The sequence below is a fragment of the Mesoplodon mirus genome, assembly GCF_964341445.2.
Source record: "Mesoplodon mirus genome assembly, chromosome: 4".
NCBI classification, from domain to species: Eukaryota; Metazoa; Chordata; class Mammalia; order Artiodactyla; family Ziphiidae; genus Mesoplodon; species Mesoplodon mirus.
This window is the reverse complement of record NC_138979.1, coordinates 54982915-55000328: the sequence shown is the minus strand read 5'-3', so window position 1 is coordinate 55000328 and position 17414 is coordinate 54982915. Positions and strand designations below refer to the sequence as shown.

General features: G+C 49.0%; 1 protein-coding gene across 1 annotated transcript; it reads left to right on the top strand.

The window, feature by feature from the left end:
• Nucleotides 1-142: 142 nt before the first annotated feature.
• Nucleotides 143-14159, top strand: OAZ2 (ornithine decarboxylase antizyme 2). The gene is given in 6 exon segments (XM_082617726.1): nt 143-368; nt 10273-10348; nt 10350-10430; nt 11708-11883; nt 12668-12753; nt 12992-14159. Coding segments are annotated over 6 exon segments (570 nt in total). The 5' UTR covers nt 143-348; the 3' UTR covers nt 13123-14159.
• Nucleotides 14160-17414: the final 3255 nt, after the last annotated feature.

The window sequence follows — 17414 nt, the reverse complement described above, 5'->3', positions numbered from 1 at the left end:
ACCGCCACTGGCCCCTACCGCCCCTGGTGCGCCTGCGCGGCGGCGGGGCGGTGCTTTGCCCTTTGTTGTGGGCCCCAGTTTCCCAGGACACCGCGCGGCGCTGGGGTGGGGCTATGCAGATAAGGCACTCGGGGGCGGGGCGGTTGCGGCGGCGTCGGCGGCGGCCGGGGAGGGTCAGTTGGAGGCAGGCGCTCGCTGAGGCAGGAGGAGGGCTCTGGGCCCGCTGCCTGACAGGGACTTAGCCCGCAGAGCTCGGCCCCGCGCGCGCGCGCGACCCCACACCCGCCCACTCATCCACCTACCCACTCCCTGCGCCGCCTCTTCCCACCCTGAGCAGAGCCGCCGAGGATGATAAACACCCAGGACAGGTAACGGCCCGGTTTAGGCTCCCCGCCCCCATCCTCCCTCCTCTGCTCCAGAGGGCCTCCTCCCCATCCCCCAGCCGGTTCTCGCCCCTCCTACGGGGCCCCATCCGGCCCTCACTGGGTCCCTTCCCTACTTCAGCCACCCCAGTCCGAGCCGCAGCCCCGCAACTGGGCCTCCCTCCGTCCTTTAGCGCCCCTTCCTCCAGCCTGGCCCATCCCCCTCGTCCGAGCGTGCAGCCCGGTGAAGCCCCCAAAGACCGGGACCCAGTCTTCCAATCCAGTCCCCAGTTCCTTTCAGCCCCGTCGAACGGTGGCCCCTTCCAGAAACTGTTTCGCTCTCATCCAGATTCCCCAAATTGTTTCCCGTCTTCCCCGAATCTTTCTTCCTGCTCGTTTAAGTCACTTAAAATTCTTCCCTTTGAATCCCTTCCCTAATTTACACTGCACCTTCCAACCAGACGTTTCTTTTATCACTGCCTCCCCCCCGCCGCCCCAGGTCAGACTCCGTCCTTCAGTTCTCAACTGGACCCATTACCCCCACCTGTCACCCTCGCCCCCCTCCCCAGTCAGGCTTAATAGTCTTTACCGTGACGCTCAGTGCTCCCCTTGGTCCCTCACTCCAGCTTCATCTTTTCCCTCCCGTCCCCCCCGGCACCCCTTTCCCAATTAGGCCCCATTTTCCCGGTCTGCCAACATCATCCTTTTTATTTCTCACTTGGGGCTTGATTCCTGTCCTCCGTGATGTTCCCCCCAGCGCTCTTCTAAACATTCCTACCCCTTTAAACACTTTCTCTTATCTGTACTCCACTCCTCCCATCTTAACTGAACCCCATCTCTAGACTATTAGATCACAGAGTTCAGCCCACTCTGCTTCTGTTGAAGACCTACCCTCTTTCCCTGCCCCTCCAGTGCTTTCAAATTAGTCCCCATACTCGGCTTACCGGGCCTTTGCAAGTGTCCTTCCTCAAAACCTGACCCCAGCTTTCCCCCATTAACTGGAGAGAAAAGCTGCACATCTTTCTGAAACTGAGCACCAGTAGCTTTCTAAACTTGCTTCATATATACTTCCCTGCTGCCCAAACTAGGCAGAACTCATTATTCCATTTTCCTCTCTCCACCTCTCCTCTTTTTCTCTGAGGCAGTCCTTGTCATGCATCTTTCCCTCCAACATATCCCATATTTCTGCCCCAAACTCTTCTGTGAAACTGTTTCCTAATTTCCCCACAATTTTTAACCCCAGCTGCTGCTTATATATCAGAATGGCCTTTATTTACAATTTGGGTTCTAATTCTCTTCCTCGTTGTTTCCCAAGACTTGTTGCTGCTCCCTCCAAAATGAGTCTGAAGCTCATTAGTTCCCCACACCAGACCCTTTGTCTCCAGATTTGGCCTTATGGCCTCTGCCTCTCACTTGGGCCACATTGTTTTGCAAGCAGATCCATTCCCTGAAAATCCTCCTTAAATTGTGCCGTGGCCTATCCAAAACTGGGTTTTGGTTCCTCTTACAAACATAACCTTCCTCATTGCTTTTCTTCACACAGAGCTCTAAGTACCACTCAAGGTTCCTCTCAAACTTGGGCTCCCTTCTCACAAAAATGGTTTCTAACTTGCCATTTCCCATTCCTTTAACAGCACCATTCTTAAATATTCCAGCTGGGTTTTCAGCTTTTCTTGTATCTCAGCTTTTTTTGTTTCTCAACCCTAGGTACACATGTGAAAAATCAATCACCTGGGCTCCCCCCTCAAAGATCTGGTGTAATTAGCCTAGGGTAGGGCCGGTTATTAGTATACATTTTCGAAGCTCTCTCTAATGGGCAACCAGGGTTGAGAAACACTGCCTCCCCTCCCTTCCTGCCAGAAGACCCTTCCCATCATATTCCTTTAGTGGGTATCAGCCCTTTTTCTGCAGAAAAGGGTGTTGTCTTAGTCTCTCTCTCCCAGGAACGATCCAGAAATACCCAAAATACCTGCAACAGCCTCTTCAGTTCTCCTACCTCAAGTAACTCTGTTCTCAGCCATTAACCATTTTCTTCCCTATTTCTTAGACTCTTATCTAGCTCCCACACCTGTTTCTTCCTTACATGCAGAAAGAAAATTCACTCCTCATTTCCTGGTTTGTTATAGTCCTGTTTGACCTGTTAACCCTACCTCCCAAGCCCTCTTTACCTGCAGTTGTATTCTGCTGCTCTCTTTTCCTTTTCCAAGACTCTCCATGTCCATCCCCCTTTGCAGTCCCCTCTTATTTCATCTTTAAACCAGTCCCTCTGGAGCTGAGGAGGTGGAGGTGGCTAGATACTTGGATGGTACTGGATGCAAAAGGTGTTACTTGTGGTAAAGAAGGCTGTGTGTGCTGAGGATAGAGTGCAGGTGTGAGGGGGCATGATGAAGTGCAGGGGTGGAGGGAAGCAGGGGAACCTACAGGAAATCCCAGGGCATTGTGAGAAGGATTTTACTTTTCTAGTCTTATGTTTTTGTCTCTGCAGTGGGGTTTGGAAAGTGGTGTGGTCTCAGCAGGCCTTCTCTGGAGTCCTCCAGACTGAACTGGTCTAGGTGCCAAGTCCTTTTCAGGCCGAGCCCTGAGAGTTGAGCACTTAGGACCAACACGTAAGGGTCTTTTCACCGACTGTGAGTGTGAGAGACCTGAATTCTAGTTCTGGCCTTGCCAGTGTGCTTACATGTGAAAAAGAGTTGGGTTCACTTAACTATGAAGATTCCTTCCAGATTCCTAAGTGGCAAAACAGGCTTGCTTGTCTCCAGAGCCCTTGCTTTTTTTTTTTTTTTTTTCTTTCTGCTTAGTGTGTTGGTAATTTGAGGGGCTTGGCTGTATGAAAGGCAGGTGAAGGGAGGAGCCAGCTGACCTGCCAGGGCCTGGGCAGGAGCAAGGCCTGGGATCAGGCTCCTCCACTTTGGCCTGGGGGTGGGGTGGGGTGTGCAGGGTGTCTGGTTTCTTTGAGTTATGGCAATCTTGTTTCCATAGCATGTTTCCGAGCCTCCTCTGGCCTGCACCTAACTTTCTAAAAGGAATCCTGGTAGGGCCCTAACTAAGGATTTCGATTAAGAGCCGGATGTTCTTCCCAGTCAGTGTTCTTGATGTTTTGTATCCACGGAGGGGTGAGCTGGCTGGGAGTTTAGGGCCCATTCGGTGGGGGATGGGCTTTCCAGCTTCCCTGGCTCCAGTGAAATACTCAAGAGGTGGAAGCTTGGTTTCCTGGAAGAAATAGTTGCAGAGGAGCCTGCAGTATGTTTTGAAAACAAGGGTCTTCCTTTCCAGTTTTGTTCTGATTAGTACTTGCAAAATGTCAAAATTACTAATGGTGGGGGAGGGAAGAAGACACAGTACCAGAACTTTTATTATGGTTTTTGAACAACAGGTTTAAATCCAAGTAAATCAAGCTTCATGACTTTCCTCTTCTTGGATTTGTAGGGTCAGGAAGATAGTCTCTGTCTAGGGCTTGCTTAGTACCTTGTGACAGTACAGTATGTGGAGAAGAGCTTGCTCTGGCTTGATATCCTTAATTATATAATTAGTCTGTGTCTGATGGGCTTTCAGGAGAAGCATTTGGTTCCACAGGTGGTTTTCCTGGGCGGGGGGCAGCCAGGGTACAATGGCACATCATAGCTACTCTGAGCATCTTCACTGAATGGTTCCCTGGGTAATGGAATTTCTGTCTCTCCCCCTAAGAATCTGGTTTCGGTTATTCCTTATTTACTGGCACTATGGCTTGTGGTTGTGGAGTGGTAGGGAGAACAGATTTTCCTTTGATGTGCCTTCAAGGTCATACCATAGAGAGAGGCACTCCTAGCATAGTCAGGAATCCCCCCAAATTGGAGGTATGCTTCAGAAAGCTGTGTGGACTAATAATAGTTATTCCTCACTGGCAGGAAATCCAAATTTAGCCCCAGAGCAGCTCAGAAATATAAAAAAAGGGGACTGAGGAGTGGGGTAGAGGGATGTTATGTATGTATATTTCTAGAAAAAAAAAAGAGTAATTCATCCCTTTTTTGAATGGGATACACAACAATACACAGTGTTGATTCAAGTTGGTGCCATGATTCGGAAGGCTGTGAAGTCTAATTGAAATCTATAGACCAGAAACGGCGAGCAAGTAGGTGAGCAAGAATTTTGTTACTTGAAGTGAACAAAACAAGGTAGTTTCTGGTTAGCAGCAGCATAGTAAAATGCTTTGTATAAGATAAGCCTTAAGAAAATTTTCTAGGTCTTTGATATTGTATAAACAATGAAATAATTCTGTCCTGGGAAGAGAGGCTGGAACTGGGTGATGAGCTTACTATACAGACTAGATTGAGGTACTCGAAATGAAAAATTAAGGTCCTATTTATTTTATTTTATTTTATTTTTTAATTTATTTATTTATGTCTGTGTTGGGTCCTTGTCGCTGCATGCGGGCTCTCTCCAGTTGCAGCGAGCGAGGGCCACTCCTCACCGCGGTGCATGGGCCTCTCATTGCGGTGGCCTCTCCCGTTGCGGAGTGCAGACTCCAGGCACGTGGGCCTCAGCGGTTGTGGCTCGTGGGCTCTAGAGCGCAGGCTCAGTAGTTGTGACACACGGGCTTAGCTGCTCTGCGGCATGTGGGATCCTCCCAAACCAGGGATTGAACCCATGTCCCCTGCATTGGCAGGCAGACTTTCAACCACTGCGCCACCAGGGAAGTCCCAAGGTCCTATTTTAAAGCATGATCACCTAGGTATCTACCCATCTCTGATAGCATATGTGATTGTGCCTACCTTTGGCTGAAGATCTACCAATATCAGCTGTGTAACAAGATAAGCAAATCTCAGAGGCACAGATATTCTATCTAGCTGCCACCATAGTGTGTTTCTTGTGGAAAATCAACCAAGACCCGATTTTGCTTTCAGTCTGTGATTCAGAGTGGTGATGTCATTTTATAATTTTATAATCATAATTTTATAATCGTGCTTAGCAAGTAGACACCCTTTGGTACACCAAACAGCCCTAGTGAAATGACTTATGCCTGGCATCTGACCAAGGCCCCCTTCTCATATGGAAGGGGAATTGGCAGCTGGAGATCAGCCTGTATGCTCACACTAGACTGAAGGTGGCCATTCACCTCCCACCTTTCTTCCTATTTCTTTTTAGCTAATTGCAGTGGCAGCCCTGGATTGGTCCCTCTTTGCTGCGTAGGGATTAGTCATCAGAGACCTTCCTAGTCTCAGAGTAAAAGCAGCCCGTGTGAGGGAAGTCAGGGCACCCTAGAGAGTGTTCTGTGAGGGAGGGCTGAGACAGGAATGGGTCAGAAGAGGTTGAAAGAGGGGAATGAATATAGAATGCTTGGGAATGTGGTTTTTACGTCTTTTCACTTGATACCACAAGGTAGGTAATACTAAGGCCGTCTGATCCTCCTCTAACCGGTAATGGAAACCAGAGAGAAAGGGTGTAGACTTGAACAATAAGCTCAGGCCACTTATTCAAGTGAAACATGATCAAAAGTATATCAAGGAGAATATGAATTCAAGTATTTGCTGAATGTAGCTGAATGGAAGTTAGCCACAGAATTACTTTTATATTAAATCTCTGTTCTGTGTAGCAGGCTGTACTCTGCTTTGAGCAAACTAAATATAAAAATCAAAACTGACATAAAGTCAACTGGAAGTGATTCTTTAACAGGAGATCTTTTATTTTCTCAAGAGATTTTAGGTTACCTCCTTTAAATAGTAAGCACCTAGAGATTTAAAAATGGGATTTGAATTATAAAAATATGATTTACCAGCAACGTTCCCCAGGAATACATCTGTGGCCTACGCTGCCTGTCTGTAGCCAGCATATGAAATTATAACCTGCTAAGGACATTTCAGACATCAGTTTCACAGAACACTTTAAATTAGAGGCAGCAGGATGTGATAAGTTGGTAGCATTCATATGTATCCTGAGGAGTGTTTCCAAGGGCATGTCTGATAGCAACTGAGGAAATAAAAGGCACTGACACATCGGCTCTAATCTCCCATCTATCTTCCGAATTGACTTGGATACCTGACACTCTCATTTCCAGCATGGTACTTTTTTTCTTCTTCTCCAGAAGCAAAGACCAGCCCAGCTGGATGTTTGAGTTCAGTCTGATACATTTGATTCTCCTTAATCAGCCTGATCTTTTCAGCCTCCAGACTGAGCTTCTTAAATCATCCTTTGGTGGTAGAGATTAAACCATGCCTGCCCCCCAGTGGAGTGAACAGGATATGAGGGAGGAATGGAAGGCGCTGGGCACTGGAGCCAGTAGAAACATGACTGAACTGAATATGAAACCTAACCTGACTTGGATCTTGTGACAGGGAGACTTGTGTTTAAAAGCCACTTCCTCTTGTGCTTAAGTTCCTCCAGGATTCACTATTCCTATTGAGGTTGGTGGCATATTTTGCCACAATACCATTTCGAACACTAAAGCTGATACGAGAAGGCCGTTGCTGGGCAATTTTATGCCCCTGAATTACTTTCACCACCACATATGTACCCATATCCCTTCCCTTTTCATGTCAGAAATGACAGCCAGGTTTTTTTGAAAGAGAGCAGTTTGCCATTCGCACAGCAAGTAACTAAAAACAGATTTATTATGATGGATGATTAAAGTAACTATTGATTGTGATCTACTGTCTACTAAGCTTATCCCAAACACCAGCTGTTTCTCTTGGGGAGCTGGAACTGGATGCCAGGTTGGGGACCTGAAACACCCTTCCACCCCCCACTCTCTCACACACATGCACACATACACACACTTGCTTTCTGTGCAGACTTTGTGGGGGAGGAAAGAGTTTCCAGGATCCTTGTGTGAGTGGGGAAGTAAATAATTTGTTACCGTGGGATAGACTGCTTGCATTTTTATTTGAAGGAGGAGTGAGATCATGACATCAGAAATATCACGATCTCGATCTCATAGATTAGTGCTGGATGCAGGGCAGGCCCTAGGGATTATTTCTAGGAAGACAAAGGGGATTCTGGATCAAAAAAAAACCCACCCCACCTCATTCTGATCTTTTCAGTGGGTTGGCCCCATTGCTTCTGCTATTTGCAAGTGAAAATTAGTTCAGAATCAAGATGGTGGTTGGAATGCAGGTCAGGATTTGAATGTAGCTCTCCCATTTAGAGACCATTGAGGAGTAATTTCTTTGGAAGTGAGTTAGCACCAGAATTTTAGAACTGCTAAGGCCTTGATGATCTGGTTGTTTTGTGAACCCCTGCAATTCTCCTGGTATACAAGGCTACATCTCATCTATCTACCCCAGAGGTTTGCCCAGTCCTTGGGTAGCTCCACTGACTGACCAATACAAGCAAGGCAGCTTTCTCCAGCAGCCCAGCCTTCCTGGTGCTCCTGCAGCAACCTCAACAGAGGCCTGAAGGTGGTCACTAGGGAATGGGAAGGGAACCGTCCCATGTGGGGTGTGTGTGGGTGCCTTTACTTGGGGAAACTCCCACTTTCGTTTTCCTTTTTTCTGGCCTGGACAGTCTTATTATTCTGTCCCTTAGCACACTGGAAGGGGGGATTTTTTTTAACTTTTTAATTTTTATTTTTGGCTGTTGGGTCTTCTTTGCTGCACGTGGGCTTTCTCTAGTTGCGGTGAGCAGGGGCTACTCTTCATTGCGGTGCGCGGGCTTCTCATTGCGGTGGCTTCTCTTGTTGCGGAGCATGGGCTGTAGGCGCGCAGGCTTCAGTGGTTGTGGCTCACGGGCTCTAGAGCGCAGGCTCAGTAGTTGTGGTGCACAGGCTTAGATGCTCCGTGGCATGTGGGATCTTCCCGGACCAGGGCTCGAACCCATGTCCCCTGCATTGGCAGGCAGATTCTTATCCACTGCGCCACCAGGAAAGCCCTTCTTCTTCTTCTTTTTTTTTTTTTTAATTTTTATTGGAGTATGGTTGCTTTACAATGTTGTGTTAACCTCCAGTGCACAACAAAATGAATCAGCCATACACATATCCCCTCCCTTTTGGGCTTCCCTCCCATTTAGGTTACCAGAGTGCATTAGGTAGAGTTCCCTGTGCTACACAGTATGTTCCCATCAGTTGTCTATTATATACATAGTATCAATAATGTGTATGTGTCAATCCCAGTCTCCCAGTTCCTCCCACCCCACCCCTTGGAAGGGGTTAACAGCTCATTGTCCCCAGCAGAAAGTAAGTCCTGTTCTTAAGAACAGTCTGTAGTACAGTCCTCTCTCATGCTCCTTCTGCTCTAGCTGTCGGTGAGGCCGAGTAGGGGAGATGGGATGCCCTGAGGCTTTCCAGAGGAGGCCCAAGGCAGGGCACATGGTTAATCCCCAGGTGCTGGTGCTTCTCCGGGCCCATTGACACTGCCTGGAAATTCCATCTCCCAGTGAAATTTCCAAGTGTGATTTCAGGCCCCTGGTTGAAGTCCTTCAGAGAACGGAGGAGCTGAGCTATAGCAGTGATGAGTTTGGACTTCCTGTCTCAGGTGGAATGCTCGTGTAGGTCTCTTAGTATGGAGGGTCTCAGTGGGCTGCGCCTCTGGTTACTGTACCATTGCTATGTTAGGTGTGAGTTTAGTTCTGTTGCTCTGAGCCTAAGCGAAGAATCCAAATCTGGCACGCCATGCCATGTAAAGCAAAGGACAGTGTGCAGAATGGTGCCTCTCAACATTTTACAAAGGGTTTTCAGGGAAAAAAGGTCTTGATTTATAGCATTCGCTGTTTTCTGTGGTTTAAATATTCCCCCTATGGCTGATTCAAGCTAACCAACATGCCATCACTAAACGCAACTATAGCTGGGAAGAGATGTGCACAGTTGGGTGAGCTGGCCCCAGCACCCCACTGCAGCGCCCTCCCATATATGTTACCCACTGCGTTCCAGCTGCCCTGAGGCTGGTGTGCTGGGGCCAGGCCTTGCTGCTGAGTCATGGTGTTAAATGCACAGTTTTCCTCTTTCCTTGCTTCACTTGCTTTTCGCCTGTGGAGTGAGCTACATCTCAGCCTAAAGAGCCAGTAAATTGGATTCAAAGAAGGAGTGGAGTAGATTTGGAGCCCTGTTCGGTCCACCTGAAAATCCTGGTGGCCAGTAAAGGGACACACCTGAAGGTGACAGGGAGCTCCTTTAGGAGCCTTTCACCCTCTGTGATCCATCTGATAATTGGCTTCGTTACTCAGGTCCTGGCATGTATACCTCCTCCTACCAACCACCAGGCCAGCAATACATACGTGTTGAGTGTCCATTCTAATCACATCAGTATTACCTGAACTCCCATGCCCAGGTCAGATTCCAGCAAAGCAGGGCAACCCTGTGTTTGGTGGCACACCAGGGACTAACTCAGATGCCATCATAATACTCTGTACTATAGTGCACCTCCTCTCCAGGAGCCAAATCCCTGGATTTGATTCAGTTCTTGACCCTAGAGGGATTTGGGTAAGTGATTTCTTGTTTAGTTCCATTGTTCAGATCCAGGAGGCCATCATTGGAAAAGTGGCCTTGGGAGTTCCTCAGGGACTCGTATCCAGCCCACGTGTGACTTCCTGAGGCCCATATGCCTCTCCAGCCTGAAGTGATTGTGTAGGCTTTGTGATTCTGCCACAGAGGTTGTTGAGACATTGCTAGCGTAAGGAAAGGGGCTGGTGGGGGTCTGGGCCTCTAGGCCTGCTAGGCAAGCCAGCATCTGGTTCTTTCCAAGGTCTGCCGGTACCACAGAGATCTGTTTGATGTTTGACAGGGGCTCCTTTGGTCAGACATATCCCCTTGACCCTGAGCCCTTCTGGGACTCTCTGTGCCTCTGTAGGACGGGGGGTTCCTGCCCTTTAAGAGAGGAGTCGTTCTGAGAGCTGTAGCTGGAAGGCTTGGGGCAGTTGTTGAGGGAGAGCCAGGGCAGGGGTGGGGCAGGATGCTGAGTTACATCGTCAAGACTTTGTGTTTACTGTCTCTCTTTATCTCTTGCAGTAGTATTTTGCCTTTGAGTAACTGTCCCCAGCTCCAGTGCTGCAGGCACATTGTTCCAGGGCCTCTGTGGTGCTCCTGATGCCCCTCACCCACTGTCGAAGATCCCCGGTGGGCGAGGGGGCGGCAGGGATCCTTCTCTCTCAGCTCTAATATATAAGGTAAGGACTGTGGGGTGGAAGGCTTGGAGCAGCGCCTTCTCAGACACTGCTGAGCATCTGCTTAAGGGCGGCGATCACTCTCCTTAGTCTTCTGAGTCTTAGGCCAGGCCAGTAGGGGGACTGGGGAGGACTTTTTCAACTGAGGCTGCTATGAGGCTTTTGGGGAGTACCAGGAGGATATCAGCACCAAGCAAACACCCTGCCATCTTCTCAGCTTAGGTCAGCACTTTAGTGCTGGTTCTGGGCCCTGAGTGGGAGGTGGAAGAAAAGGGGGGGAGGGGGAACAATGAGTGGGAGAATGCAAGAGCTCTTGCCTGGTGCTGCTCCTCAGTTTTTTCTTGAGGAATACCAAGGGCCAGGAGGAGTTTTCCCATTGTCCTCGACTCTCGGGCATTCTGACTTCTGTCCCTTACCAGTCTGGGGGGCATGGGGCAGGGCAGTGGCAGGGGCGGGTGGTAAGGAGAGGGCGCCTTGCATCTCAGTCGTCCATCACCCTGGCAGCATAGGGCACAGCCCAGGAGCTATAGAGAACCCTGGGAGTCTGTCCCGAGAGTGATCTGGGCTGGGGCAGCTAGCCCTTTGCTGCCTTTTAATCTCCTGTGAGGCCAGAAGTGGTTTAGCTTCTCTCTAAGACTGGCATTGAAGGGTGGCAGGGCAGCTGAGTCCTGGTCTCTTGAGACTGTGGCAGGGGAGACAACATAGACTCTGCAGCCACCTGGAAGCCAGCTTGGGTTGACCTGTGCTCCAGCTGAGCCCTCATGAACATCCTCATTTGTTTCTAATGTTTCTCTTTCAGAGAAGGAAGGGAAAGAACATGGTGTTGGGGATCCCCCAGTATCTAAAAGCATGGGCTTTTAGTCAGGGAGACCTGATTTGAATCTCAACTCTGCCATTTACTCACTGTGGCGCCTTGGGTCAGTTGCTTAATTGTTCTGGGCCCCCAGTATCTTACGTTTAAAGTGGGGATACTGATGCCTACCTCAGGTGCTTGTTGTGGTGATTGAAAAATGGGAAAGTACTTTGTACAAGACTTGGCATCTGGTGGATTCTTGGTAAATATTCCCTTCCCATCATGCTGGCTTTTAGCCGACACCAACTGGTCTCAGTGCCCGATGGCTCCATTTAGCCAGCACGATGCTCTACATTTTCAGTGTGCCCTCTATTCCATGCTACCCTGAGGTTGGCCCAAGAGGACTCCTTACACCACTTAGGTTAGGGAGCCTCTGATGTGGCCAGAAGCAGTAGTGACCTGGTCCTCTGACCTGATCTCCTCCCAGGACGAGAAGCTCACTGTGACACAGGACCTCCCTGTGAACGATGGAAAACCTCACATCGTCCACTTCCGGTATGAGGTCACCGAGGTGAAGGTCTCTTCCTGGGATGCAGTCCTGTCCAGCCAGAGCCTGTTTGTAGAAATCCCAGATGGATTATTAGCTGATGGGAGCAAAGAAGGGTAAGGAGCAAGTGCTGGGGAAGGGCAGGAAGCCTGCTCCAGAGAAGGGCGTATGCTTACTAGAGACAACAGAGGGCCAGCCTTCTCCCCTAGCTCTCGGCTGCCCAAGCAGATACCATTTTGTAACAGGTTAGTTTCAGCCAGTAAAACAGGCCTGTTATAATGAAAGCAGATCATTATCGCATTAACCAAATTCCTGTCATTTAATCACCCCAGTGGACATCAAATTCCCCTTGAGCCATCGTATAATGGTGCAGTTCAAAGGCCAGGAGCTCAGAGATACAGTGGGATTTCATTGGACTGGGCACGGCCCTCCAAGCACCCAGCTGTGGAAGAAACAGTCCTGAGAATGGAGTTCTCTTGAGTGGCTCCAGCCTCTTGAGCAAATCCTTTTAGGAAGTGTTAGGGCCCAAAGTCCCTCTCAGCAGCAGGTGGTCACCATTAAACTTGGCAACTTTGGAGGACCTCTGAGAAAACTGGATTCTCTTCCTAGGTCCCATACTTTCTTGTGAACTGCATTAGTTAAGTTGGTTAGTGTTAATTTCAGATGAAGAAACTTTATTCCAGGAAGAGAGAATTCAGTGACATTTTTCTTAGGGATTGTGGTTTATTTTTTTCTGAACTCAGGGCTCCTGAGGTCTTGAAATAGGAACCTTCTTCCTGAAGCTTCCCTATTTACAGTGCTGGCCGTAAGCCTCAGGAAAGCCGTGGGTGGGGTGTAGAGGGGTGAGGCCCAAGTCTAGAGGGGGCACTGGGCCTGAGTTGTTTTCCTTGCTTCTTGCAGATTGTTAGCACTGCTAGAGTTTGCTGAAGAGAAGATGAAAGTGAACTACGTCTTCATCTGCTTCAGGAAGGGCCGGGAAGACAGAGGTGAGGGGGCAGAGCAGCTGGAGACCTACTGCCTGGCTGGGGAGGGGGAAAGGGGGCTCTTAGTGAGGTGGGGCTCCTGAGCGTGACGTACAAACCCTGGGAGATCTTGGGATTGGGAGTGTCCAAATTTAGGAAAGGCCTAGTGTTTATTCCATCTTTGTTCTGGGTTTTCTCTTGATTTGAGCCCACCCTTGTTGTTTCTTACCAGAATCCTTTTTTACACTCTTCTTTTCTGCAGCTCCACTCCTGAAGACCTTCAGCTTCTTGGGCTTTGAGATTGTGCGTCCAGGCCATCCCTGTGTCCCCTCTCGACCAGATGTGATGTTCATGGTTTACCCCCTGGACCAGAACTTGTCCGATGAGGACTAATGGTCATAGAGGATGCTTTGCCCAAGGGCCACAGTGGGGGAAGAGGGGAAGTTAGGCAGCCCTGGGACAGAGGCGGGGGCTTCTTGCTGTGTAGGGAAGGACGCTGAGGGGCTCAGGGTGAGGGCTGCCCGTTGTGTTCTCAGAGTTGACTCATTGAAATTGTTTTCCATAAAGAACAGTATAAACATATTATTCACATGTAATCACCAATAGTAAATGAAGATGTTTATGAACTGGCATTAGAAGCTCTTTAAACTGCGCTGTGTGATGTGCTCTATCTAGCCTAGGGGAGGACATTGCCTAGAGGGGGAGGGACTGTCTGGGTCCAGGGGCAAGGCCTGGAGAGCTGGTGGACAGCACTGTCAGGCTGAGGTTCCCCTGCTGTTGGGCTTTCTTTTTTGGTTTTTAAGACTTGTGTATTTTCTTTCCTTGCTTCCTGTCACCCTGGGGACTACGGAGTATAGGCTTTTCAGCCCCTGGGCAGTGTCCTTCAGTTGTTTTTTGACACTCCACCTGGGCTTCTGTGTATTTGTGTCTGGCCTGGAGAAAGCAGGTCTGACCCCTCCTTTACAGCTTTGTGTTATTCTGGCATTTGGTTAAGCTGGCTTAATCTGTTTCATGTTATCAGTGCATTTAAAATAGGGGCATTGAAGTTCACTCCCACCACCAGGGCTTTTGTGGGGGTGCCTGGGCCTTAAAAAACACTAGCCAAACTCCAATTCTCAGATTACGGCCAGGAGTTCTCGCTCTTGGCCGCAGGCCCAAGGTATGTCCTTCCTAGGGTCACAGACAGCAGAGGGGAAGAGGAAGAGCAGCTCAGGGCCTGGGGGCTGTGGGAGAATCTGCTCCGAGGGACTGGAGGCCTCTGCCTGGCTACGTCTAGTGCTACCTGCACCCCCTCTGACAGGTTCTGAGCAGTGCCTGAGACCCTGCTCCCCAGGGCTTGGCAGTGGTACTAAGGGTGTAGAAGCGGCCTCTGCCCTTTTCTGTTTTCACTGAACAGCTTGCTCTAAGGGGGGAGGAAGGGGGAGAGGTCTAGGCTGGGCGAGGGGGTGGGGGTGTCAGGGAGGCAAGTGTGTTGTGTTACTGTGTCAATAAACTGATTTAAAGTTGTGGTTGGTCTGTCCTTTATTCCTGTACCAGGGCCAGCTTCCTCTACTGCTGTCTTTTGAGTCTAGAGCCCAACCCAGCAGGGGTGTGATACGTGCTTCTCAGGAAAAAAGCAGCAGTGCATCAGGACAGATGAACGGCTGAGGTCTCTGGGGCCATGTTACAACACAAAACTCGGGGTTGCTAGGAGTCTGGGACAGAACGCTGGAGCCCCCTAGAGACAGGTATGTACACAGAGCTTTGTCCAGAATAGAGGCTATACATACCAGGATCCAAGCCCTTCTTAGTTTTTGTGTAGAAGGCTGGGTCCTGAAACTGGGTTTTGGCTTTCACATGGAGCTGCCTGACATTCCCATTCCTGGGGATGTCTGAAGGAAGCAGAACACACCTTCCCTAGGAAGACAGTTTTCTCCTTTGGGAGCCCAGTGCCCTAAGGCATGGCTGCCTTTACCCTGTACCACCAGCCTGATGGATAAGCTCTCAGTGGCATTGGAGGGGGCTAGAATCCTCTTCACCTATGTTCTTTCTTTAAATTTCTCGCCAGTATTTTTTTTCCTTTTGCTTTTTTGTTTTCCCAAATGAAGTGCTGGGCATGTTTTTCCACCTCCTACAGCTTTAGAACTGTTTACTTACTTTTGAGCTGTGGCTGTCTTTACATCCTCTGAGTCTTTGGCCCATTTTCACATTGTTCTGTGTGGAGCTTACCTGTGTTTTCATCCTGGACAAGTCATTAACCTTGGACTCTACCTAATACTCATGAAAAGGAGTTAAGCACCTCTGCCCGACACGGTATTAGTAGAAAGTCTGGGCCTAGAGACTTCCCTGGCGGTCTAGTGGTTAGGAATCCATGCTTCCACTGCAGGGGGCACAGGTTCGATCCCTGGTCGGGGATCTGATCCCACATGCCATGCATTGCAGCCAAAAAAAAAGAAAAGTCTGGGCCTAGAGTTGATTCAACTGAAATATGAAGGGCTTTGAAGATGTCTTCCACTGAGCACATAATCCTTAGAGGTATCATAAAGCCTGTGACTGAAAAGTGGTCATTACAATGAGATATTTACAACAGAGATCCACATGAATGCTGACAATGGCCAAGTTAATGTAGGCAGTTTAGGATTCAGATGTTAAATTCAAACCCAAGGAATCTACAAGGCAGGGAGGGATAAGGAACCAAGAAAAACAGTTCTCATCTGCAAAGCTAGCGAGTGGACAGCAAACATGCCTGAGACTTTGCTGCCATCTGCTGGCGGCTCCTCTTTAACACAGCCAGAGTTAGAAAGGCTGAATTGGAAACCCAGGCACTCAGCTAAGATTTCTCTTTCAAAAAGAAAAAACTTCTGCTAGGTTAAGACCACTGTCAGGAAAGAAATGTGGTACCCAAAATCTGCAATTAAAAAAGCAACTTAGAAGGGGAAATATTTTGGGAGTGGGAGGATGGAGTAGGATAGGGGAGATATGTGAAAGGCAAACTAAGTCTAAATTTAAGAACAGGGACATTAAAAACTTTATTCAATAAATACAGCAAATAACTTAAAAATATACTTCAAGTCCAAAGCCAATTAAGAAAAGGAAGTAGAGAGAAAGGGGAAAAAAAGGGGGGAGGAGGAAGTCAGAGGAAAAGGAGAAGTTCAAGAGGTGGAACAATGGTTTGGTTGGGCTGTGTTTCCGGATGTCCCACCCTTTGAAATTCTGATCAAATGCTCTTGACCCATAAGCCCTTAGCCCTTGTTCTGATGGGGTAGCCACAGGAGTTCAGCGGCCAGGAATGATTCTCTGGGCTCTGGATCAGAGCAACTCTGGAGGCTGGCATCTGGGGGAGTGTCAGAGGCTAGTTTCCTACTCATTCCTAAAAACCATCTGATCTAACGCCCAGGCAGGTTTAAGAAGTAGTGCAAACTCTTAGGCAGAGAGCTCCCAGCTGCATAGTTTCACAGGTGAGTGTCCAAAGCCAGGGCCTCTGGGAGACAGGTCCCAGAGTACCCAGGGGTCCAAAGCCACTTTGGTGAATGGGATCTATGGGAGAAGACAGGAGAGGCCAGGGCACAGGATAAAGCTCCTGGGTAAGCCCGCGGCCAAGCTGGAAAATACTGCTGGGCAGGAAAGGGCTGCAGGGCAGGTAGTCTGGACACTGATTCAACAGCTTGCCATCAGCCAGGGAAGGTGGAGCTGAGGATGCATATGGAGCAGGACCAGGAAGATCAGGAAAGCTGAGGGAGAAAAGTGAGGAGGAAAGAGGAGGCAGCTCAGCAGCAAACTCCAGGAGAAATAACCAGCAGCCCTCACAGATTTGTGATTGTCTCTTAAAAAGATTTATTTTCTCTTCTTGCCTGAATGTACAAAGGCAAAAAGAGTACAGTTTGTATGTATATATATATATATTTATATATATATATATAAAAAAACAAGGAACTTGGTAATGTACACTTTACAGAAGGGAAGAAACAGGAAGACTGAAATTAAATCCAACAGAGCAATGCCAGTGGAACAAAAGCTATGAACAGCAACACTGCCCCTCCAGCCCGGGCCTCCAGCTCGCCCCAACCTGCTCCCAATGGGGGGCTGAGCACCAAGGCAAGCGGGTGGGCTGGGGCAGGAGGGGCTGGGGACGGGGCCTGGGAGGGGCTTGATCCCAGGAGGGGCCCATGGCAGAGGATCATCGGAAAGCTTCCTGGGATGCCCTAATAATAAAACAAATAACAAAGGCCCAGAATTATGGGGCCAACTAGCTGCCCAGTTGAATCTTGGGGGCATCAGAGTAGACACTGAGATGGTGGTAGGGTACATGGGATAATAAGTGGCGTGGGTGACCTCAAAGCCCGTATATAGTAACACTCTAGCCCTTCTGTAGTCTTACCCTCCCACTCCCGAGACCAAGCCCTTCCACCCCCACCTTGGAGCCCAGAGAGGAGAGGTTCAAGAAGCATCATTTCATTTCATGGGGTGCCCTCTTAACCCTTCTGCATGTGGTCCTTTGACCTTGAGATGTGTGGAGAGGGTGAGGTAAGAGAAGGAAATACACATGTATACATACATGTACAGGCAGGGAAAGGGGATGAAGGGAACTGGCACAGCTTAAATGAGGAAGAAGCAGATGTGAATCCTAAAGAGCAGCTCTCCAAGCCGTGGCTGTCCTACCTGGGGACAAGGCTTCTTCCCTCCAGCTTCTTTGTGGGGCCTGGAGG